The sequence below is a fragment of the Hyperolius riggenbachi genome, chromosome 3 (assembly GCF_040937935.1).
Source record: "Hyperolius riggenbachi isolate aHypRig1 chromosome 3, aHypRig1.pri, whole genome shotgun sequence".
In the NCBI taxonomy this organism is placed as follows: Eukaryota; Metazoa; Chordata; class Amphibia; order Anura; family Hyperoliidae; genus Hyperolius; species Hyperolius riggenbachi.
This window is the reverse complement of record NC_090648.1, coordinates 473,147,656-473,172,395: the sequence shown is the minus strand read 5'-3', so window position 1 is coordinate 473,172,395 and position 24,740 is coordinate 473,147,656. Positions and strand designations below refer to the sequence as shown.

The window sequence follows — 24,740 nt, the reverse complement described above, 5'->3', positions numbered from 1 at the left end:
CAGTATCCCTTTAACTCCCTTTGATGAAGGGTCTCATCCTTCAGATCAGGTGTATTGGTGGCTGTACATGTTATCGGTGAGAAGATTACAATGTCCATACTTGTTTTATGACTCTTGCAAGATGGGCCCCCAGACTTTGCCGATCATTCGGGGTTATGGCAAGGGAAAGTATGTGAACATTAGGGGGCCCTATCAAAGCTTTTTGCTTGGGGGCCCCATGATTTATAGTTACTAACCTAAGAATAACTGTGCTTGTAATGACAATTAGAGACAGAGATTTCCACAGCCAGCAGGGGGTGACCTGCAGCTTCTGCTCATGTATGTTTGGTGTGCGCTTAGGAGGCACTCAGCTGCCAGCAAGGAGGCAAGTTTAAATCTATTTAGTGCAAAAACTGGTAACTAATGCAGATTTCTTATCATATACAAGAAAAAAATGGGGACTAAACTTGGGCTTTAAATTTGACGCTCACAAAGTACACAACATCCTTTATCACAGGATAAGCGAAGCGTCTTGCGTCTCTGGCCGCCATTCTTCGCAGGTGATCTCTGCCGGCAATTTTCAAGGCCACAAACTCTGTGAACGTTGGGTGCAAATATCAAGACCGTTCCAGCCAATCAAATCCGTACATCGGCGGGAGGTTGTAAGCTATAAAATGGCCATTAAACTCGGCATCCATATTTAATGAAGCGGTAATTGTGTCTCTTGGTTCTTCCTGGGATAAATGTATCATAATGCTCACATAATGACCAAGCTGCTTGAAAACGCGGAAGATTTATTTCTCTTGAATAACCATAAGCTTGATTTCCTGGAAGGCGCTTATCGGGCGCCGGGGACAAAGACTCCAGGAATCGGCCCGAGTCAGCCTTGCCAAGACTGGTATTTCACATTCCTTCCTGCGGATACATTATTTGGTTACAGAAAGTGGGCCTGTCGTACGACACTCATCAGTGACTTTGAAGAGGAACTTTACCGAAACATAGCAGTAGGAGGGGGGAACTAACCACTACATTGCAAACCAAGTTAAAAAATAAAAAAAGGGTCAAGAAATTATCGATACTCGCCATGTGATTCATTCATGTTTGCTCCACTGTGAGCCTGCAGGTCAACATCTATACTATTGACAGGAAAAAAGACAGCACCAACTGCCATGATCACATACACTAACAATGTGATGGGCTAAAAAGTTTTTCATTTTAACATATATGCACAGAGGAAGATACTGCTTCCGTGGCAGTCGGAAACAAACGTCATTTCCCACAATGAAATGAGCTTCAGACAGGAAACTGGTCATGACATCACACTGTGGGAGGGGTTTCACCACAATATCATCCATAGACGTCCCTGATGATCTATTGGAGAAAGGGTAAAGATTTCTCATGGGAAAGGGGGTATCGGCTACTGATTGGGATGACGTTCAATCCTTGGTTACAGTTCCTCTTTAATCTTTAATATTTTAGCGCACTCATACTTAAAGGGAAGGTTCAAGCAAAATTAAAAAAAGAGTTTCACTTACCTGGGGCTTCTACCTGCCCCATGCAGCCATCCTGTGCCCTCGTAGTCACTCATGGATCCTCTGGTCCCCCGCTGGCAGCTTGCCGACCTCGGAGGTCGGCGGGCCGCATTGCGTACATTTTTACGCATTCCCGCTAGTGCAGGAACATTAACACATACATTTTTACACATTGAACCAGTAACGCGTAAAAATGTATGTGTCACTGTTCCTTCACTAGCGGAAATGCGTAAAAATGTACGCAATGCGGCCCGCCGACCTCCGAGGTCGGCAAGCTGCCAGCGGGGGACTGGAGCAGCAGTGAGTGACTACAAGGGCACAGGATGGCTGCATGGGGCTGGTAGAAGCCCCAGGTAAGTGAAACTCATTTTTTTTATTTTGCCTGGACATTCCCTTTAAAGTAACCTCGTACGTATCACATCCAGGTTGGCGTTGTCGAATCTGTAGGTGGAAGTGAGTCGCCATACCCTGATGTACTCTCCGTATTCGGTACATCTGCACTGAGGCGCTCACCTCCACCATTATTATTATTATTATAATAATAATAATTGAGTATTTATATAGCGCCAACATCTCAGCGCTGTACAGAGTATATTGTCTTCACTTAACTGTCCCACCACTTAGAAGGCTTAGCAACGTGCCAGTTGGGCTGTGTAAACAGTTGACCTGTCTTACCTCCCTGCTGAAGCAGTAACCAACGTTCTAATCCAAGCTCAGGTGCTGCTGTCGTGTGCTGTGTTATGTGACAGGGAAGATCGTAGGTAAAAAAATTGGCAGCTCCATTTCTTGCTGAGAATAATTTTTTTAACTCCCAACATTCTGCTCCAAGGATGTGGGCATTACCTCTATGCCAGAGAGAGAAATAAAAATTCTCTCAGCTTTTACTGCTGGGTAGTTTGAACTCATGTAATTCTCTCAATTACCTCTGGAGGGCCTTTCAGAGGGAGTAAAGAAAATTGCATGAGCACAAACTACCCTGAATTAAAAACTGAGAGAAAACTTAGGCCTCGTTCACATCTGCTGCGCTGAAAAACGTGTTAAAGCGCAGGGTAAAAAACGCATGCGCTTGTGCGCGCTTTAGTCCGCGTTTCTATGCGTTGCGCTGCGCTTCTTTAAAGCACGTTTTGCTTACTGTAGCAGCAGCAGTTGTCAATAAAACTTTGTTTTTGTATGTAAATGTATTTTTTTCTCCAATTAGGGGTAAAAAACGCATGCGCTTCTATGCGCTTGTACGCGCTTCTATGCGCTAAAAAAGCGGACCCATTCACTTGCATTGCTGTGCGCTTTCCAGCTCAGCGCACAGAAATGCATGCAACACTACGTTTCTGTAACGCTGCTCAGCGCAGCGCATAGATGTGAACCAGCTACATTTAGTTACATGGAAAAATGAATACCTTGCTGAACGCACAGGGCAGTGCGCTGTGGAAAGCGCACAGAAACGGCCCTGATGTGAACAATAAGTATCATTCCTCTTCAAATGGGCATAACATTTTGAGCAACATTTTGGCCAAATATTGATAACATTGCACTTGGAATGTAATATCTTAAAACATTGTACTTAAAGGGAACCCGTGAGAGGAATTTGGAGGCTGCCATATGTATTTCCTTTTAAACAATACCAGTTGCCTGGCAGCCCTGCTGATCTTCTGGCATAAGTATTGTCTGAGACAAAACCCTAGAACATGCATATGACTAGTCCAATAAAATCAGAGTACCTGATCTGCAGCATGCTTGTTTAGGCTGTATAGCTAAAAGTCTTAAGCTGGCCATACACTGGCCCGATTTCTCACCGATCGACAGCAGATTCGATCACTGGGATCGAATCTGCTGTCAAATCGCTCACACAACACGCTAATTTTCGATCTATTTTGGGCCGAAATAGATCGGTCCCGTCGATCGCGCCATGCGGAAAATTACCGTCGATCGCCGCGGGTAAGAAGCGCATCGCTAGCGGCGTATGACCGACGCAGGTATACATTACCTGAAGCTTGCTCCCGGCATCTTCTCCGCATCATCTCCCAGCTCCCGGCTGGCATCTCCACATCAGCTTCCGCATCCCGGCATCCGTGTATAACTTCCTGTGTCACTGCAGTGACAGCGGAAGTACAAATAGAGGGCGCTCTATTTGAACTTCCGCTGTCACCGGAGTGACAGAAAGTTATACGCGGATGCCGTGATGCGGAAGGTGATGGGAGAAGATGCCAGCCGGGAGCCGATGCGGAGAAGATGCCGGGACCAGGCTTCAGGGTAATGTATGCGGGGGGAGGGGGCGGCAGCTCAGCAGATGGTGAATCGGTTTCATGCTGAAATCGATTCACAATCTGTTTGCAGTAAGATGGCCATACGATCCCTCTCTGATCAGATTCGATCAGAGAGGGATCTATCTGTTGGTCGAATCTGATGGCAAATCGACCAATGTATGGCTACCTTTAGAGACACAGGATCAGTAGGGCTGCCAGGGAACTAGTATTGTTTAAAAGGAGATAAATATGGCAGCCTCCATATCACTCTCACCTCTGGTTCCCTTTAATATATTAAAAACATTGTGCGATGTATGCCTAGCTTAATCGGCCAGTCTTGCCTGCTTGTTGCATGTAAAAGCAACCCTGCTTAATAGAGCAGTGCATCACACAAAGTGCTCCCCTGACAACTGCTGCTGTGCAGAAAAGGTCCCGGACTGCTCTCTAAGAAACACTAGCAGCAGTAGAATTCGGATAAGTGTAGTGATTTTTACCTGTTGTAGAGATACAGAGCAGAGAGACACATTAGACAGATAGGGAATCCTGCAGCAGTGTATTGAATATCACAATAGCAGCTGTTGAAAGGCAGGTAGATTCCATGCATTCAGGTTATTACTAGGCTGCCATCTGATAATGGGGCTAAAAATCAATTCCGGTATATTGCATTATTGATCAGGGTGCCATTACTGCTCATTTCAGATGTGATGGATCAATGCAGATACGCTTCATATAGCAGTAAGAGACTGCGGTTTCTCCATAGTGACGCACTGTCACAACTTCAGGAAAGCTGACTGTAAGTCTCCGGTCACGTATCGGTGTAACATCCCCCTTCCAGACCCTAAAGCCAAATTGTCAGGGATAATATGATCGCTTGTTGTTGATCAGCAACACCCCATCATTTAAACCAAATAGATGCTATCATTGGATCAGACGGTTGATCGTCTGTGAAAATTGTACCGTTAGTGGGCACCTTTAGTGAGCAAGCAGTTTATTGGTTTGGTGGCAATCTGACGGTTCTGACAAGTTTTGGATTAATCCATCTCCTCATGGGAGATTGTATACATTATTTTTATTTTGTACAAAATCACTCCCTGGAAAGGGTCTATAGCAAGATGTTGGCCAGGTTCCCTAATTCAAAGTTTCCCAACCCTGTCCTCAAGGCCCACCAACAGTACATGTTTTGCAGGAAACCACACACAATCACAGGTGAGGTAATTAGTGTCTCAGCAGAGCCAATTAACTCCCTCTGTGGATTTCCACAAAACATGCACTGTTGGTGGGCCTTGAGGACAGGGTTGGGGACTGTTTGCATTATGTTTTGGCAGTTGAACTGCAGTTCAGTAAGTGCTTTTGTAAATAAAGAAATAACTGAGAATCCCCCATGAGGAGATGGACTAGTTCAAAACCTGTCAGATCTGTCAGATTTCCACTACCTACTGTGAGTGACGGCGACATAGGAAAAAAGTCATTTATAGTGCATTTTACTCTGTGAGAAATGTACATTTGTAGGTATGTGTTTTGATATTATACAGTTGTTTGTGTTGGTTGTCCTTTTAATCCCACACCACAGTCAGAGCATCCAGCAATGCACGTACACAATACGTATGTACTGTAGTTGATGTGGGGTTTAAAACCTATGCAATACGGCTACAGGTTGATGTGATAAAGTACGGCAGAGACAACAAACACTACAGGGAGGACAATGTCATTGCAAGCTTATAATCCTGAGGCTATCCTTGCCTAAAAAGGGAACCTGAAGTGAGGATACGGAGGCTGCCACCTTCATTCTCTAACAATGCCAGTTGCCCAGCCGTTGTGCTGATGCCCTGTGTCTAATGCCATAGTATAGTATAATATGATTAACTGGCCCAGAATGAGTAGCAGATCAGATGCTGTGACTCCACTGGCTGCATGCTTGCTGCAGGTGTGTGACTGAAACACAACTGAAGGTCAAAAGCGCTTTATGACAGCCAGGCAACTGGCATTGTTGGGAAGGGAATGAAAATGGCAGCCTCCCTACTCCTGTCCCTTCAGGTTCCCTTTAAAGAAAACCTGTAAGATAAAAAAGAGCGACATTTAGATACCTAATTCGGTAGATAGAGCCCTCTTAATCCGCTAGAGGCTTCCCCTGTCCACCTCGCCATTCAGCGCCGGGCCCCCGAAGCACGGGCCCAAACTGTGCAAGGACGGCCTGCCAATGCCCAGGAAAAAGTCGACCCCGTTCAGGCGTGAGCCGTCCTTCCCAGTGCGTCTGACCTCTGTTGACAAGCCCTTGTCAACAGGCTTGCAAATGTCTCAGAGCTGGAACGGCAAGGAGGAGGAAGACGGGTGAAGCCTCTGAATTACCCAGAGGCTTCCCTCTACCCAGGTAACTACCTATTTAGTGCTCTTTTTTCACTAGAGGTTTCCTTTAAAGGGAACCTGAAGCAAGTAAAATTATTTAAAATAAACACATGACATAGCTGCAAATGAATATTACATACTTATCTTACCGTCCGTTCCTCTCAGAGGCTCACCATTTTCTTCTTAGAGTGAGCCCTTCCAGTTCTGACAATATTTTTTCAGAACTGAAATATACCAGTTGCTGTCAGTTATATATCAGCAGCTGTCAGTTACAACTGTATGTGCAAGGTAATGCCCATGTTTCCCTATGGCTCAAGTGGGTGATATTACAGTTTAACAGTGTGCTGACCAGGAAGGTGTTATGGGGTAATGGCCATTTTTAAAATGGAGGACGGAGAATTCCATTGATCACAGGGGACAAATGGGACGCATGAGAGGAGAAAGATTGAGGAGTAGACTGCACAGGAGGTGAGTATGACCTGTGTATGGTTATTTTGACTTTTTATTTTCAGTTCAGGTTCTATTTAAAGGTGCGTTTAGAGCATTGGAGAGTGGCAACTGTGTTGTGAGTGAGTTCCAGAGGAAGAGAGAGGCCCGTGAGAAATCCTATACATGTGAATGTGAGGAGATCACTCTAGTGGAGGATAAAAGAAGGTGCTTTGCAGTACATAGATTGTGTATGGGGGGTACTTGGGGGGGAAAAATAAATGGAGAGATAAATTGCGGAGACAGGTTGTGAAGACTTTTTTTTATAGATTAGAGGAAATGATGGTGGAAACTTCAACCGGAACACCGTTAACAGTAAAAATCTGACAAAAAGAGATTTCACCGATTTAGGTGATGATGGTGAAATTTAGAATCTCAGCTCCTGTTACTGGTAACATTTACCAGCTGCAGATAATGAGAAGTGATCTGATTCACAGGTTAGAAGCAGATGGTGGGTTGAGGATTGTCAATCTTTCTGCACAGCAAGGAAGTCTAAACAGCGACAACGAGACAGATTGGGAAACAATTCTATTGTAGCACTAGCAGCTGGATACATAAATTTCTCTCTTTAGCTCTCAGAGATAGCGGTGTGTCAGAATGAAACCCGCCGCACGCCTAAAGCCAAACTCCGCTCGTTGAGAAAGAAACCGTTCTCTCCTGGGCAGCATTTTACATGTTTTATCGAATTTAAAGAACTTAAAAAGTGGTATGAAACGCACTTGTCATCTATGGCTTACAGCAGGGGTGTCAAACTCAAATCACGTAGGAGGCCAAAATGTAAAACATAGTTTGTCGCTTGCCAAATTTAACATTTATTGTCTGAAACGAAGTGGCGTAACTATAGCAACTGTGGGGGGGGGGGGCAGCTAATTGCCCTTCTGCAGAGTAGTGCAGTAGGGTAGTTTAATATTTACCTGCTCCCGTGCTCTTTCAGGACCCCTCTGATCTGCCCGATAGCCACAGGTTCTATGCTTCATACCTCTGACTTCAAATGCATGTCACGTGATCAGGAAAAGCGGGTATGGGGGAAAGGGAGTAGTAAATTGTGTGTGTGTTTTGCCAGCCACACAAGGGGATTTAGATTCAAGGAGGGGGCTCCATGCTAATTTCACGGAGGTCCTGCCAGTTGTTGCTGACAAACTGTTAATGTTTCAACCAAAAACTCTGTCACCGATTGTGCTCCTCTGATTGGGAAGGAAGTGTGCTGCTGTTCTTTTACTGCTTAATGCATATCCAAAGCACTTGAGGGCCACATAAAATGGCAAGTAGTCTTTGAGTTTGACACCTGTGGCTTAAAGCATTGAACACAACGTAAAACTCACAGCCAAAATGTATAAATGATGTCCACGTTACTAGAAGAAGGTTAATATTTAGACTTCTACATAGAAGCTAAATGACAAGATCACAGTTGCCTACCAAATTTCTTGGATTGATTTGAGCTGTACTAAGCCGGGTACACGATGCAGAATTGCTTCTGCTGTATGCATAGGGGAAGCAGAAAACTTTCTGTACCTGGCACAGCAATTACTTAACCACTTGAGGACCACAGTCTTTCTACCCCTAAAAGGACCAGAGCCTTTTTCTCCATTCAGACCACTGCAGCTTTCACGGTTTATTGCTCGCTCATACAACCTACCACCTAAATGAATTTTACCTCCTTTTCTTCTCACTAATACAGCTTTCTTTTGGTGCTATTTGATTGCTGCTGCGAGTTTTAGTTTTTATTAAATTCATCAAAAAGACATGAATTTTGACAAAAAAATGATTTTTTTAACTTTCTGTGCTGATATTTTTTAAATAAAGTAAAATTTCCTATACATTTGAGCGCGAAAGTTATTCTGCTACATGTCTTTGATAAAAAAAAAACATTCAGTGTGTATTTATTGGATTGGGTAAAAGTTATAGCGTTTACAAACTATGGTGCCAAAAGTGAATTTTCCCATTTTGAAGTATCTCTGACTTTTCTGACCACCTGTCATGTTTCATGAGGTGCTAAAATTCCAGGATAGTATAAATACCCCCCAAATGACCCCATTTTGGAAAGAAGACATCCCAAAGTATTCACTGAGAGGCATGGTGAGTTCATAGAAGATTTTATTTTTTGTCACAAGTTAGCGGAAAATGACACTTTGTGACATAAAAAAAAAAAAAGTTTCCATTTCTTCTAACTTGCGACAAAAAAAAAATGAAATCTGCCACGGACTCACTATGCTCCTCTCTGAATACCTTAAAGGGTCTACTTTCCAAAATGGGGTCATTTGTGGGGTGTGTTCACTGTCCTGGCATTTTAGGGGGTGCCTAATTGTAACCACCCATGTGAAGCCTAAAGGTGCTCATTGGACTTTGGGCCCCTTAGCGCAGTTAGGCTGCAAAAAAGTGCCACACATGTGGTATTGCCGTACTCAAGATAAGTAGTATAATGTGTTTTGGGGTGTATTTTTACACATACCCATGCTGGGTGGGAGAAATATCTCTGTAAATGACAATTTTTTTTTTTACACACAATTGTCCATTTACAGAGATCTTTCTCCCACTCAGCATGGGTATGTGTAAAAATACACCCCAAAACACATTATACTACTGCTCCTGAGTACGGCGATACCACATGTGTGATACTTTTTTGCATCCTAGGTGCGCTAAGGAGCCCAACGTCCAATGAGTACCTTTAGGATTTCACAGGTCATTTTGAGGCATTTGTTTTCTAGACTACTCCTCACGGTTTAGGGCCCCTAAAATGCCAGGGCAGTATAGGAACCCCACAAGTGACCCCATTTTAGAAAGAAGACACCCCAAGGTATTCCGTTAGGTGTATGGTGAGTTCATAGAAGATTTTATTTTTTGTCACAAGTTAGTGAAAAATGACACTTTGTGAAAAAACAATAAAAATCAATTTCCGCTAACTTTTGACAAAAAATAAAATCTTCTATGAACTCGTCATACACCCAACAGAATACCTTGGGGTGTCTTTTTTTCTAAAAAGGGGTCACTTGTGGGGTTCCTATACTGCCCTGGCATTTTACGGGCCCAAAACCGTGAGTAGTCTGGAAACCAAATGTCTCAAAATGACTGTTCAGGGGTATAAGCATCTGCAAATTTTGATGACGGGTGGTCTATTAGGGGGCGAATTTTGTGGAACCGGTCATAAGCAGGGTGGCCTTTTAGATGACAGGTTGTATTGGGCCTGATCTGATGGATAGGAGTGCTAGGGGGGGGGTGACAGGAGGTGATTGATGGGTGTCTCAGGGGGTGGTTAGAGGGGAAAATAGATGCAATCAATGCACTGGGGAGGTGATCGGAAGGGGGTCTGAGGGGGATCTGAGGGTTTGGCCGAGTGATCAGGAGCCCACACGGGGCAAATTAGGGCCTGATCTGATGGGTAGGTGTGCAAGGGGGTGACAGGTGGTGACAGGAGGTGAGCGGGGGCGGGGGGGGGCAGATCAGTGTGTTTGGGTGCAGACTATGGTGGCTGCAGCCTGCCCTGGTGGTCCCTCGGACACTGGGACCACCAGGGCAGGAGGCAGCCTGTATAATACACTTTGTATACATTACAAAGTGTATTATACACTTTGTAGCGGCGATCGCGGGGTTAACAGCCCGCCGGTGCTTCAGAACGGCTGGCGGGTTGTCGTTGCGGGTGGGCGGAGCCAGTTGCCGGGGGAAGCGCGCGTCATCAATGACACGATCGCTACCCCGGCATGCCGAAAGGACGCAACGCCCTTGGGCGTATTGCGGTCCTTTCGGCGTCCACTTTGCCGCCGCCCATCGGCTGTGGGCGGTCGGCAAGTGGTTAATTACAAGACAATCTGAACATTTTTTTTTCCCCCTGCAACCGGCAATATTATTAGGTTGATCGAAGTGTAACTATCCTTCTCAAGTGACATAATATCAGTCAAACAAAAGCGCTCATGCACGGAGGCAAAAAGCTGTACAAGAATGGCATCGTTCTACTGGGCTGGCGCGGGACCATAATTGCACCGGAATGGTGGGCTGTACCGGTAAGCCTATGGCATTCAGAGGCTTCCCATTTCTGAGGTGAGTATCGAACTTTAAGGCTCTCCTTTAAAGAAAACCTGTAATGAGAAAAACCTCCCCTGGGGGCTACTCACCTGGGGTGGGGGAAGTCTCCGGATCCTATTGAGGCTTCCCCCGTCCTCCTCGGTCCCACGGCGGCAGCGTTAAAGTCCCCTCGAACAACGGGGATGTCATTATTTACCTTCCTGGCTCCAGCGCAGGTGCAGTATCGGCTCTCCACCTCGGAGATGGGCGGAAATAGCCGATTGCTGTCGGCACGCTCTACTGCACAGGCACAAGTCTCCTGCGCCTGAGCCTTAACAGAAGTCCCTGCGCAGGCACAAGTCTCCTGAGCCTTAACAGAAGTCCCCGACGGAGATCGGCTATTTTCACCTATCTCCGAACGGCGAGCCGCAACAGCGCCCCCGCTGGAGCCAGGAAAGTTAAATAAATCAGCGTCGAGGGAGGATTCCAGGACACTTCGGGGGAGCCAGCGCTGGACTGCCTGCAGCTACAGAGGGAGGGGGAAGCTTCATTGGGACCCTGAGGCTTTCCCCTCCCGAGGTGAGTACCCCACAGGGCAACTTTTTTTAAGGAGAGGGGAGGCTCTGGGTCTTATAGAGCCTTCCCGCTCCTCTGAGGGTCCCCTCTGTTAAGCACTGGCTCCCACGTTTAAATCCTCCACCACGGGAGGCTTCAGAAGGGTTGCTCCATACTGCGCATGCGTGAGTGCATGAGAGAGGGTGCGTGCGCAGTATGGAGCCCGCCCATCTTTTGGGAGCACTCGGGCTCCCGAAGACTTCTGAAGCCTCTGCGGTGGCAGAGGAGCAGTATTTGACCAATTGAGGGGGGGGGCATAGAGAGAAGCGGGAAGGCTCTATAGGGCCCAGGGCCTTCCCTCTCCTTAGAAAAGTATATGGTTGATTTCCCCCCCATTCACTTAACAATCCCTTTAAGTTTGAGTTTGTCCCAGAAATCTTTTAATCAAGATGGGGAAGGAGGAGATTTTTTCCTTAGTCTGCATAGTAACAGACTTTATTTTGTCTTAATTCTTTTTCTGTATGTTTTTTCTCGGAACGTCATTTATGTTTATGCATACTTTGCATTTTATTTCCATCTCCTGACTTTCGCGTGATGCAATATTGTTCCAGATCAGCATTTTCATGACCCACTTATCTAACTACGGCAACGACCGCCTGGGCCTGTACACGTTCAAGCTCTTGGTGCAGTTCCTGAACACCTGGACGAACCTCAAGCTGCAGACGCTGCCGCCTGTGCAGCTCGCCCACAAGTATTTCCAGATCTTCCCGGAGGAGAAGGACCCCTTGTGGCAGGTAAGAGGAAGTGCTGCCGAGATGAAAGGTAAACAGTGCCTCACAGCAGATCAATACAAAATATTATCAGTAAACTCCGTAGCAAGCCTTCGAATTTCTGAAGACCCTTGTTCTGTTTACTTTAGGAGAGGCAAATAGCAGCAGACTGTTTTTTCCTTTGATCCACATGTTCAATCAGTTCTCGTATTCCCTTTTTTTTTCAGTCAGCCTCTCATGTTTCTTCCGTTAAATGAAAAATCAAGGGAACAAATCAATCAACGCTAGTGAGGAATTGATTCAATTACCTTTTGATGTTCCTAAATTAGAATTCTGAGCTTAGAAATAACTTTGCTAAGCCCCACCCTCATTCTTTTATTGACTTTTGCCTAAATGTAAAAATGATCGCTGGCAAACACAGTTTACATTTTTGATATATTTTTATTTAGACCTGAGAACTCACTTCGTAGGCAGGTTGGATATAATGATTTGTATGTGTAGTACAGCTACGAAATAAAACATTAGCAGCAGAGATATGAGTCTCATTGTTTCCAGTACAGGAAGAGTTAAGAAACTTCACTTGTTATCTATGCAAAAGAGCTTCACTGATTTCTCAGACTGAAAGTCACAGAGCTCTGTCTTCTGAAGCTTATTATCTCAAGTGTCTGTCACTGTATTTAGTTTTTTTCTGCAGAGGAAAGTTCAAAAGGTCATTCGATTGCTCTGTGAAATCCGTTAGAATGCTGAGTGTAGTGTGTAAACTGCAAATATTAGAGAATGATGCAATGTTATAAAAAAACACTATAAAACTGAAAATAAAAATGAGACTATTTTCTTTGCTACTAATGTTCTATTAATTATCCGTACTACTCATACAATTCATATCATAATTTTTTTCGCTTCAGTATCACTTTAACCGTTTCAGCCCACGGGGATTTTTCACCTTATGCATCGGAGCAATTTTCACCTCCCATTCATTCGCTAATAACTTTATCACTACTTATCACAATTGATCTATATCTTGTTTTTTCTGCCACCAATTAGGCTTTCTGTGGGTGGTACATTTTGCTAAGAGCCACTTTACCGTAAATGCATTTTAACAGGGTTAATAAGGAAAAAATGGAAAAAATTCATTATTTCTCAGTTTTCGGCCATTATAGCTTTAAAATAATCCACACTACCATAATTAAAACCTATGTATTTTATTTGCCCGTATGTCTCGGTTATTATACCATTTAAATTTTGTCCCTATCACAATGTATGGCGCCAATATTTTATTTGGCAATAAAAGTGCATTGTTTCCGTTTTGCGTCCATCACTATTTACAAGCTTATAATTTAAAAAATGTTTGTAGTATACCCCCTTCACATGCATATTTAAAAAGTTCAGACCCTTAGGTAACTATTTATGTCCCTTTTTTTTTTTTTTTTTTTTTTGCCCATTAAAATTTTTATTTGGTTAATATTTTGGTGTGGGACATAAACAGGTCATTTTTAATATTGTTAAATGTGTAAACTGTAATGTAAAAAAATGTGTAGCTGTAGTTTTACTATTTGGCCACAAGATGGCCACCTTCATTTTTGTTTAAGCAGAAGTACAAGGGGGATGCGGAAATCTGTCCGGGCAGAAGAACTGAAGCCTCACAGGTGAGACGCTTCGGTTTTTCTGCTGGGGACATGGATCGGTGATCGGGAGCACGCCCAAACGCGGGAGCGCTGCAGAGCTGCCGCCCGGATGTGAGCTTCACGTCCGGCCGGCGGAAATGGTTAATATTCTCAAGTGTACCACTTCACACCTGTATGTAGCAGTACTAAATGATGGTGTATGAATGTTTGGAAAACATTTCCTTAAAATGAACTAGAGGTGAGAGTTATATGGAGGCTGCCATATTTAGTTCCTTTTGAGCAATTTCAGTTGCCTGGCTGCCCTGCTGATCCCCCTACCTCTTAATACTTTTAGCCATAGACCCTGAACAAGCATACAACATAACAGGCGTTCCTGACATTGTCAGATCTGACAAGATTAGCTGCATGCTTGTTTCTGGTGTGATTCAGACACTACTGCAGCCAGATAGACCAGCAGGGCTGCCAGGTGTCTGGTATTGTTTAAAAGAAAATAAATATAGCAGCCTTCATATACCTCTCACCTTGGGTTCACTTGAAAAAAAAAACATTTAGGTTTGCTTGTAGCTGTTTTATTTCACATCTCAAAACCTATTATAATGAGTGGAGTGTAGCATGTTCCCCTACTCCCTGAGCCTTAACAGAAGTCCCCTCCACCGGGGTATATGTACCGTGTGTTAGAAAGAGGCTATAGATAATAAACATCTTGCAATGTACAGCCCATCCCTCTGTATGTGGGGAAATTGTCCAGTGGCTTCCAGGCTTTACCTCGTATTACCTGTTGGGTAATCCTCTAGCCTGGACTTTGGCCGTAACAGCTGAAGTCCTCCGTTGGATCCCAGCAAGTCCGGAGCATCCCGCTTCCTCCCCTGTGACCGCTTAGCTGTGATTGGGACTTGAGGAGCGGCCAAGCCTGCCGCAATCTGCAACTCCTGAGAGAGGTGAAGGGTTACCTTCTGCAGGCTTCACTCTCCTTCTGCCTCAGCAATGTGGATTAAATCACGCCATTCAGTAAGGAAAGGAAATGATTTGCGGCCAGTGACTCCATTAATCAGTAACAGACAAGTTTTCCCTTTCCCCACCGATGAAATACGTTGTCGTGATTTATCGTCCAGTTAATAGGATGTGATTTTTATTTTTTTGTCTTATTTCCTACAGGATCCTTGTGAAGATAAACGTCATAAAGATATTTGGTCCAAGGAGAAGACCTGCGACCGCTTCCCCAAACTACTCATCATCGGACCTCAGAAAACAGGTATGTCCCAAGGCTGGATTTCTGGAGAGGCCCCAAAGACCCGGGCCTTGGGTGGCTGCAGCCCCGGGGAGCACCTGAACATGAAAAATGTGGAGCAACACATGAAAAGGGGAGACTGATGCCCAAGGGAACTGTTTGTGAAAAAGAGGGAATACAGTACATGGATGATACACATGGAAGAGGGGCTGCACATGGAATGAGAGGGGCTACAGTACATGGATGATACACATGGAGGGGGTGGGGCTGCACATGGAATGAGAGGGGCTACAGTACATGGAGGATACACATGGAAGAGGGGGCTGCACATGGAATGAGAGGGGCTACAGTACATGGAGGATACACATGGAAGAGGGGGCTGCACATGGAATGGGAGGGGCTACGGTACATGGAGGATACACATGGAAGAGGGGGCTGCACATGGAATGAGAGGGGCTACAGTACATGGAGGATACACATGGAAGAGGGGGCTGCACATGGAATGGGAGGGGCTACGGTACATGGATGATACACATGGAAGAGGGGGCTGCACATGGAATGGGAGGGGCTACAGTACATGGAGGATACACATGAAAGAGGAGGCTGCACATGGAATGGGATGAGCTAATGTAAATGGGTGATACACATGGAAGAAGGGGTTGCACATGGAATGGAAGGGGCTGCTGTACATGATACACATGGAAGAGGGGGGGGCTGCACGTGGAATAGGAGGGGCACTTCTACACAAGAAAGGGGAGTCACAACATACCTGGCCTTGGGGCAAAAAATGTATACATCTGGCCTTGGTACGTCCGCACAGCGCGCTGCACGTGTAGCTGAGAGGATCAGACTTTGTGTGTGAGTCGGGAACACCTTACAGTGTGCAGCGCTATACTGGCCCCCAGCAGAGGGGAGGATTATTAACCAGGGTTTTCAGAGGAAAGCCGGAGGAAGGATTACTTCTTGATGCAGGTTATGAAAAGGGAGGAAAGTGAGATTAATACAGGATGTGGTGTGCGCACAGCGGGAGCCGAGCTTAACACAGGATGTCAGGAGGTGGGTGGAATTAATGTGGGAAAAGAAGACTTGTCAAAGTTAAAAATTGCCCGAGATGTAGCGGAGTGAACGAGAAGCCGAGAGCCTGTGATTGGCTGCCACAGGTGCTAGCGAGGCAGCTGCAGGGGATGCGAGGAGAGAGGGAGAGCAGACACAGAAGAGTTAGACTTCTGGAAGGATTAAAGATTGGGCGGTTGGGGTACATATATAAAGAGGGGTGGGGGAGGGGGTTGCTGCCCATTTAAGGAGCGCTGGCATTGTTTTATACCTGCTCTGATTGTTTATAAACCTAGCCTTTTGTTGTTTTTTTAAATGACCACCATCATGCAAAGTTTAACAGAAAATCTAAAGGCCCTGCTACACCATACAATTTTTTGTCCGGTTCGATTCATTGATTCGATTCTTTTCAATCCGACATGTCCAATCGGGATTCAATTCCATTTGCCATTGTTTTGCAATTACAAATCGAATCCCGATCTGACATGTCTAATCGAATCGAATCAATGTATTGAGTTGAATCGACTCGGACAAAAAATTGTATGGTGTAGATGGGGCTTTACAGAAAATTGTATAGTGTGTACCTAACAAAAAATTTAAAAATGCATACATATAAAATATACATTTTTTTCCCAGAGTAAAATGCTCTCTAGATTACTTTTTTCTGTGTTGGTGCCCTTTACAATAGGTAGTAAAACGCTGAAAGATCTAAGGCCTCATTCACATTAACCATTTCAACCCGCGAGTGTTTTTCACGTTATGGACGAGAGGAATTTTCACATTTCAGCGCTCCTCCCTTTCATTCCCCAATAACTTTATCACTATGAAATGATCTATATAATTAAAAATGATCGCACTACAAGCTCACAGTCCCATTGGATATAGAAACTTCCTGATGACCAGAATATTTCATCCACGACCACTGTGTCAGACACCAGTTAACCTCTCAAACAAGAGGTATACAAGCGCTTGTGGGGGTAGACACCTGGTCCTGTAAGCAGCCTTGTCTTTAGAGGGGGTCCGTTACAGACCTCAATCAGATCCCAACACCAGGACTCAAACAAGTTGCATATAGTGAAGTACAGTTTAATACATTCAAAGGCAAGCGGTATTACACTTACAAACATCGGAGATAGGCAAGCATATCACAAGTGGTGTTCCCGGGACACCGCTCCCAATGTATCCACCTCCGCTGATTCGAAGCCACAACCACAATCCCACTCCTCGCCCCTCTCCACGCTCCGTCCTACGCGTTTCGACCCGGAAGTCTCATCAGCCCCTGCTTATAGGACCAGGTGTCTACCCCCACAAGCGCTTGTATACCTCTTGTTTGAGAGGGACACTGGTGTCTGACACAGTGGTCGTGGATGGAATATTCTGGTCATCAGGAAGTTTCTACATCCAATGGGTCTGTGAGCTTGTAGCGCGATCATTTTATAATTATATTATTTTGAAGTTTTAAGTGACTTTTATCATTGTGCTCCACTACTAGAACTTTGAGACTGGTATATATATATTCTAAGCACGGTTTAATCTTCCAATGAAATGATCTACACCTTGCTTTTTCCACCACCAATTAGGCCACCAATTAGGCTTTCTTTGGGTGGTACATTATGTTAAGAATTATTTTATTGTAAATGCATTTTAGCGGGAATATGGAAAAAAATCTTATTTCTCAGTTTTCGGCCAATATAGTTTTAAAATTTACATTCATCACTAATTTTTACCCCTTAATTTTATAATAATATGCCCTCTTGTCATATATATTAAAACATTTTAATTCCCTAAACACAGTAGGTGTAATTGTACTATTTGGCCACAAGATGTTCCTGCTGAGCGCCTCCTATTCACATACAATAAGTATGCTGTAGGAAGCAATGTGTTGCTACATTGTAAATAGGGAATAAATGTAACGAGCGGCAGCGGGAGGAAGTGCGACAACTCTATCTAAGAATAAACTCTGTTTTTAAACAAAAACAGTGTTTATTCTCTGTGGACGAGAACAAATTGGCTCAGGGGACTTTTATTCCCTGCAGCCAATCCCCCCTGTTAACAGCAACATCGCGATCGTGGGCATCTGCCCGCACGATCGCCCACACAGGCCCCCTAAGTGCAGGGACATGACTATCACAACCCTGCGGCTGTAGCAGCTGCCGCTGCGGACATGAGGCTCACATCCCAGCGGCAGAAATTGTTAAACAACGCAGATGGCTGTGTGCTTGGAACGCAATGCACGCAATCGCACTGCGTTGGTCCTCCTTTTGTGTCGTACCTGATCATGCACCTCCATTACTGTGCACCCATGCTATGCACTTGAGTGAACCTAACTTGCTTAAAGAGACACTGAAGCGAAAAAAAAAAATATGATATAATGAATTGGTTGTGTACTATGAATAATTACTAGAACATTAGCAGCAAAGAAAATATTCTCATACTTTTATTTTCAGGTATATAGTGTTTTTTTCTAACATTGCATTATTCTATAATTTGTGCAGATTACACAACACTCAGCATTCAAAATTATTCTTTCAGAGCAGTCTGTGAAGTAATGACCTCTCCTCTAGCAGAGAAAAAGTAAACAGTTCACTTACAGTTGAGATAATAAAAATCAGATAACAGCCCTCTCCACGACTTACTTATGCTGGGAATACACGTTTCGTTTTTGCCTTCGTTTTAGCCTTCGATTAGTTCGGTAAACGAATCGAGTGTTGAAAACGTATGTGAAAATAGTCATGATCTCATTATAGTTTCGATTAATAGACCCCAAAAACGAACGACTAGTGATCGAACATGTTTGATATTATCTCTCTTTATCCATCTAATCGAGTGATTGGTAGGCTTGATGGCTGTTCAGATCGATTATATATTCGTTTATGCCGTCCGTCCCTGTACTACGTTTCGTTTCTTTGCAGCCTTCGATCATTGGAAAAACGAAACCATCAGAATCGAGAAAAAAAAACGAAACCGTGGGTGGTAATATTAACCGTACGATCGATTATTTCAGGATCAAAAAGGACAAAAGGCACAATCGAAACGAAGGTTTAAACGAAGGCAAAAACGAAACGTGTATTCCCAGCATAAGTCAGAGAGCTTAATGGCTTGTTTGCATAGAGATAACAACTGGAGTTTCTCAACTCTTCCTGTACTGGAAACAATTAGACTGATGTATCTGATCTTAATGTTTTATTTCTTAGCTGTACTACACATACAAATCATAATATCATAATTTTTTTTTCCGCTTCAGTGTCTCTTTAATCTCCATGCTCCATCCAGTGACTGACTAAGCATTACCTTGTACTCATACTGTGCTGTGTGATCTGGTTTTCTATTATTCCTGTATTGTCATATTGCTGTATGTCACCCCTAAATATTGTCTGTAACCTAAATTAATGTTCAGCGCTGCGTAATATGTTGGCGCTTTATAAATACAATAAATTAATAATAATAATAATTGCACTGCTGATCCCATTCCCATGTAGTCTGAACATCATAAGTGCTGTCTATGCACTTCTGACGTTCTTGCGTGTTGCACACCAAACTCTTCCAAAATGTGCACGGCAGCGCGTTTAGTGTGAATTGGGCCTAACAGGTTCAGCACTAGTCATCCTCCTCATAGAAGATTATCTGTGTTACCTGTTACCACCCCCACCCATCCTGCTGACCCTTGGCCTCTAATACTTTTAGCCATAGACCCTTAACAAGCGTGCAGATCATATGTCCTGACTGCATTTAGGTGGTTGAATCAGACATTATTGATGCATGAGATCAGCAGGACGCCTAGCAACTACTATTGTTTTAAAAGGAAATAAATATGGCAGCCTCCATATATATTCCCACGGCATAACGAGGTCTTTAGCCCCCCAAAATCCCCAGGGCAAAAATCCCCTGTTACTTCCTGGTGGAGGCAGAGCTTTTCGATGTAGCTCTGCCTGCAGTTTAGTCAATCAGCGCTGATCGCCACCTCTCCCCGCCCTTCTCAGTGAAAGAAGACTGAGAGGGGCAGGGGTGAGGCGGAGATCCGCGGACAGATTGACGCGAATGGAGGCAGAGCTGCAGCTCAAAGCTCTGCCTCCCCGGGCAGCAAAATCCACGACTTTGAAAGTAATGGATTTTTGCCCCGGGAGTTCGGGGGGTTACAGACCCCGTTTTGTCGCGGGAATGCGGCGGTTCATCTTAGCTGATATTGCAGAAGAGGACTGGTAAATAAAAAGCACTATTTTTATTGGCTTCAGAGTCTCTTTAACAGTAGAAACCAGGTGTCCCATGTGAGTAGGGGAAGGATTCTAGTTCACAGGAATCAGAATCCTCTTTATTTACCAAATGCGACAGATGCATAACATAGTAAACAAACAACATAGGACATAACATGTGACACAGTGCAACCATTGGAAGACTAATGTAAGGCATGCACGATGAAGACATAGGTGCAGGGGGTTGCATTCGGGAGGGGACTAGAGTTCAGGACGAGGACCCTGTGACTGGAGGTCTTGGTGGGGATGGCCTTGTAATGTCTGTGTAATGTCTGATTGCGCTGCCCGGAAGCTCCCTTCCACACTGAGTAGCACGCATGCTCAGTGTGAAGTTCAGGAGATAGATTAGAGAAATGTATCTCGGGAACCAGCGGGTCTTGGGGGCTGCAATTTGGCATAGAGGTCGTTCGGGGGGTCCCCTCCCTACCCTGAAAATTTGGGGAGTGTAAGAGGTGTGGGAGCGGAGATATTTCGTATTTTATCTCCAGCAGCATCATTCTATAGGAAATGTGGCCGCACAGTCTCCTACTGCGCATGCGGGGCAGCGCAAATCCACAGGCAGCATAATCAGACACAACATCGGCCTGAGTAAAGGAGGGTGAAGAAACAACTGCTGGGGTGGGAGGGGTCAAGCGTTATCTTGTATGCCCTGGACAACATTCTACATGTGTGGAGGAGGTCCAGCGGTGGCAGTGGTGACCCAGTGATCTTCTCCGCGGCATCAATTACTCTCTGGAATTTGTGCCTCTCACTTGCCTTTGTCCCTGTGTACCAATGATGGAAGAGCACAGGAAAGATTCAATGGTGGAAGTAGGTAGTGACAGTTGTAGAACCTCATTTTGAAGACTGGAAACTACTAAGTTACAAGAGGTCTTATGTCTGTGTGGATAGGTGCACAGTGGCAGGCAAACGCCACTTCACCATTGGTTCTCAAATATTAAAAGTTAAATTCCACTTTTAATCTACACTAATCAACATGACGAGCTTTAACAATTTTCCGTGTTCGGTTTTGGATGTTGTCGGGTTTTACAATGTCTTTGTACCTTTCTTTCTGCCCTAGGAACCACGGCTCTGTACCTCTTCCTAGGAATGCACCCGGACCTGAGCAGTAATTACCCCAGCTCTGAGACCTTTGAGGAGATCCAGTTCTTCAACGGACAGAATTACCACAAAGGGATAGACTGGTATGTCGCTCAGCATGCCTTGCTGCTGGTTGTAATAACATTGTCAGTATTGTCGGTGTTTGAATCGAACATGGCTCCAAATTCACCAGAACGCCACACTTCAGCACCATTCAGCACTGAAGGAGACGGCACACTGTTCGCGTCTTCAAGTAAACATGTTTCAGGCTACGCCCTTCCTCAGGCGTCACACTTGAGGAAGGACGTAGCCCGAAACATGTCGTATGTCTGGTCTGCTCTGTAAGCTGTGTGTAGTTGTAACAATACAGTTTACTTGAAGAAGCGAACAGTGTGCCGTCTCCTTCTTTTGCTGTATAGACTGTTGGTTGCGGGAGTGGTGTCCCTGCAGGATTCTGGTACAGGCTTCCGGGTCTTGAGCTGCAGACCTGTCTGGTGTGGAAGTGTGTTATTACGAAGTGACCATTTAGCACTGAACCTGCGGACGGAGTCAGGGAGTGTTTACTTACTTAAAGAGACTCTTTGACTTTAAAAAGTGACCCTGGGGCATACTTACATTGAGAGGGGGAAGCCTCTGGATCCTAACGAGGCTTCCCCCATCCTCCTCCGTCCCACTGTGGTCTCGCTGTGTCCCTTGTAAGCCACAGCCAACAATTTGCGAGGCTGTGGCGCAGGTGCAGAAGCGCCTGCAATATTTACCTTTTCCCGGCTCCAGCACAGGCGCAGTAGCGGCTCTCGGCTCGGGATCAGGTGTAAATAGCCGATCCCAGTCATCTCTGCTCTACTCTACTGCACAGGCAAGCCGCCTGCGCAGTAGAGCGGACCTCCCTGCGAGTTGATACGACTTGGGAGGGGGGGGGGAGGAGTTGGAAGAGTATTTTATGCCTCCGGGGATTTGAGCGGCAGCAGGGTCATACGGTGCCATCATTCGGCACCCTGTGCCCAGCTCACCGGCGGTGTGTATATATACGCCATTCAGCACCATTAACTGTAAAGTTTTTATTCAAGTAGTAGTGGACTTCTATTTAAGTTTGGTTAAAGCACTTTAAAATGGGATGCTTATTAGTAATGCAATGTACTTGCACAATTGCTTTTATACTGCTTTTGAGATGCTGCCGTATAGTGGAAATAGAGGTCTGTAAAATAGGCAGAACTATAGGTATTACCATATTTCATACATGTCAAACTCCAGCCCGTGGGCCAAATCTGGCCCTCTAAGCCATCAGATTTGGGCCTCAGGTGGTTTCCCCAGTTTGCATTATGTTTGGCCCACTGTAGACCACCAGAGAAGCTATATCAGATAGTAAGCCCTAGATCACCAGGGAAGCCATATGGGGAGGGGGCAGCACTAGAATACCAGGGAACTGTATAGGAGAGGGAAGGGGGCCACTAGACACCAGGGAGCTGTATAGGGGAAGGAGGGGGCAACTAAACACAAGGAAACTGTATAGGAAAGGGAGGACCACTAAACATCAGGGAACTGTATAGGAGATGGACCCCAGGGAACTTTATAAAGGCAGAGAGGTGGCCAGTAGACATTGAGGTTGGCCCGCAACTTGGTCCCAGAGCTCAATTTCGGCCCACTTTGTATCTGAGTTCGACACCCCTGCTATATTTGGATTCTTTTTTTTTTCCAGGTACATGGAGTATTTCCCCATTCCATCCAACACCACCTCAGACTTTTACTTTGAGAAGAGCGCCAACTACTTTGACTCGGACGTGGTGCCCAGGCGGGTAGCGGCTCTTCTGCCCAAAGCCAAACTCGTCACAATCCTCATTAACCCCGCAGACCGCGCATACTCCTGGTACCAGGTAACCAGCCTTGCCACAGCTTGTCTTATTGCATAGAAATGTTATTTCTCTGCTAGATGCTCGCAGAGCTAACGTTCTTTTCCCCATATTAGGTTCTTGATCTGTCCACTGCAGCTAATAATGCTTCTTTGCAGTTTCAGACAGAAATATTGAAATATTTACTTTTCCAACATTCCCTACATTTAAAGAACACCTGACCCGAGAGGTATATGGAGGCTGCCATATTTATTTCCTTCTAAGTAATACCAGTTGCCTGGCAGTCCTGCTGATCCTTCTGAATCACACACTTGAAACAAGCATGCAGTTAATCCAGTCAGATTTCAGTTTGCGCATCTGATCTGCATGCTTGTTCAGGGTATTAGATGCAGATGATCAGCAGGGCAGCCAGGTAATGGGTATTCTTTAAAAGGAAATAAATATGGCAGCCTCCATATCCCTCTTACTTCAGGTGTGCCTTAAGATGTTAGCTATGTAGTATTATATTTCCCTCATTTTCTTTAACGTGATCCTGTAGTGAAAATGATATGGAGGCTGTCCATTTGTTCCCTTTTTAAAGCACACTTGAAGTGTGTGTGTTGGGGGGGAGGAGCCAGAGAGAGAAAGTAGGCGCTTGCCTTACTAGTGGGGGGCCTTTGGATGGTCCAGAGGCTTCCAGAATCCTCACAGAGCCCACTGTTCCACCGCAGGATCCATCTTTATCTGGATGAGCACATAAGCACTGGGAATACACACGTATGGCCTGCTGATGCCTAGTATAAGGAAGCACTCATGCACAGGTTTTTTTTCCTCTCTGCACAAGCTCCCCACATGCCCAGTCTAGATATGCCAACCACAGCTGTGCTTGCTTGCTGATTCGAATATGTATAAAGTCTGTGGAACAGGAAGTAGCGGCAGTCTCTGAAACAGGAATCAGTGACAGTCTGTGGAACAGGATGCAGTGACAGTCTTTAACAGGAAGCAGTGACAGTCTGTGGAACAGGAAGCAGTGACAGTCTGTGGAACAGGATGCAGTGACAGTCTGTAACAGTAAGCAGTGACAGTCTGTGGAATAGGAAGCAGTGACAGTCTGTGGAACAGGATGCAGTGACAGTCTGTAACAGGAAGCAGTGACAGTCTGTGGAACAGGAGGCAGGGACAGTATGTGGATCAGGAAGCGGTGACAGTCTGTGGAAACAGGAAGCAGTGACAGTCTGTGGAACAGGAAGCAGTGACAGTCTGTGGAACAGGAAGCAGTGACAGTCTGTGGAACAGGAGGCAGTGACAGTCTGTGGAACAGGAGGCAGTGACAGTCTGTGGAACAGGAGGCAGTGACAGTCTGTGGAACAGGAGGCAGTGACAGTCTGTGGAACAGGAGGCAGTGACAGTCTGTGGAACAGGAAGCAGTGACAGTCTGTGGAACAGGAGGCAGTGACAGTCTGTGGAACAGGAGGCAGTGACAGTCTGTGGAACAGGATGCAGTGACAGTCTGTAACAGGAAGCAGTGACAGTCTGTGGAACAGGATGCAGTGAGTGTCTGTGAAACAGGCCTGTGAAACAATGCCTCAGTGACAGTCCGTGAAACAGGATGCAGTGACAGTCTGTGGAACAGGAGGCAGTGGCAGTCTGTGGAAACAGGAGGCAGTGGCAGTCTGTGGAAACAGGAGGCAGTGGCAGTCTGTGGAAACAGGAGGCAGTGGCAGTCTGTGGAAACAGGAGGCAGTGGCAGTCTGTGGAAACAGGAGGCAGTGGCAGT

At 45.3% G+C, this 24,740-nt stretch overlaps 1 protein-coding gene across 3 annotated transcripts in view; it reads left to right on the top strand.

Annotated features, from left to right (window-relative positions):
- NDST1 (N-deacetylase and N-sulfotransferase 1) overlaps window positions 1-24,740 on the top strand; it is a 158,394-nt gene that overhangs the window by 118,754 nt on the left and 14,900 nt on the right. For all 3 annotated transcript variants that reach the window (XM_068278075.1, XM_068278076.1, XM_068278078.1), the window contains 4 exons: window positions 11,743-11,925; window positions 14,682-14,778; window positions 21,118-21,241; window positions 22,834-23,008. In XM_068278075.1, coding sequence (XP_068134176.1) covers window positions 11,743-11,925; window positions 14,682-14,778; window positions 21,118-21,241; window positions 22,834-23,008 — 579 coding nt within the window. The remainder of the gene's footprint in view (window positions 1-11,742; window positions 11,926-14,681; window positions 14,779-21,117; window positions 21,242-22,833; window positions 23,009-24,740) is intronic.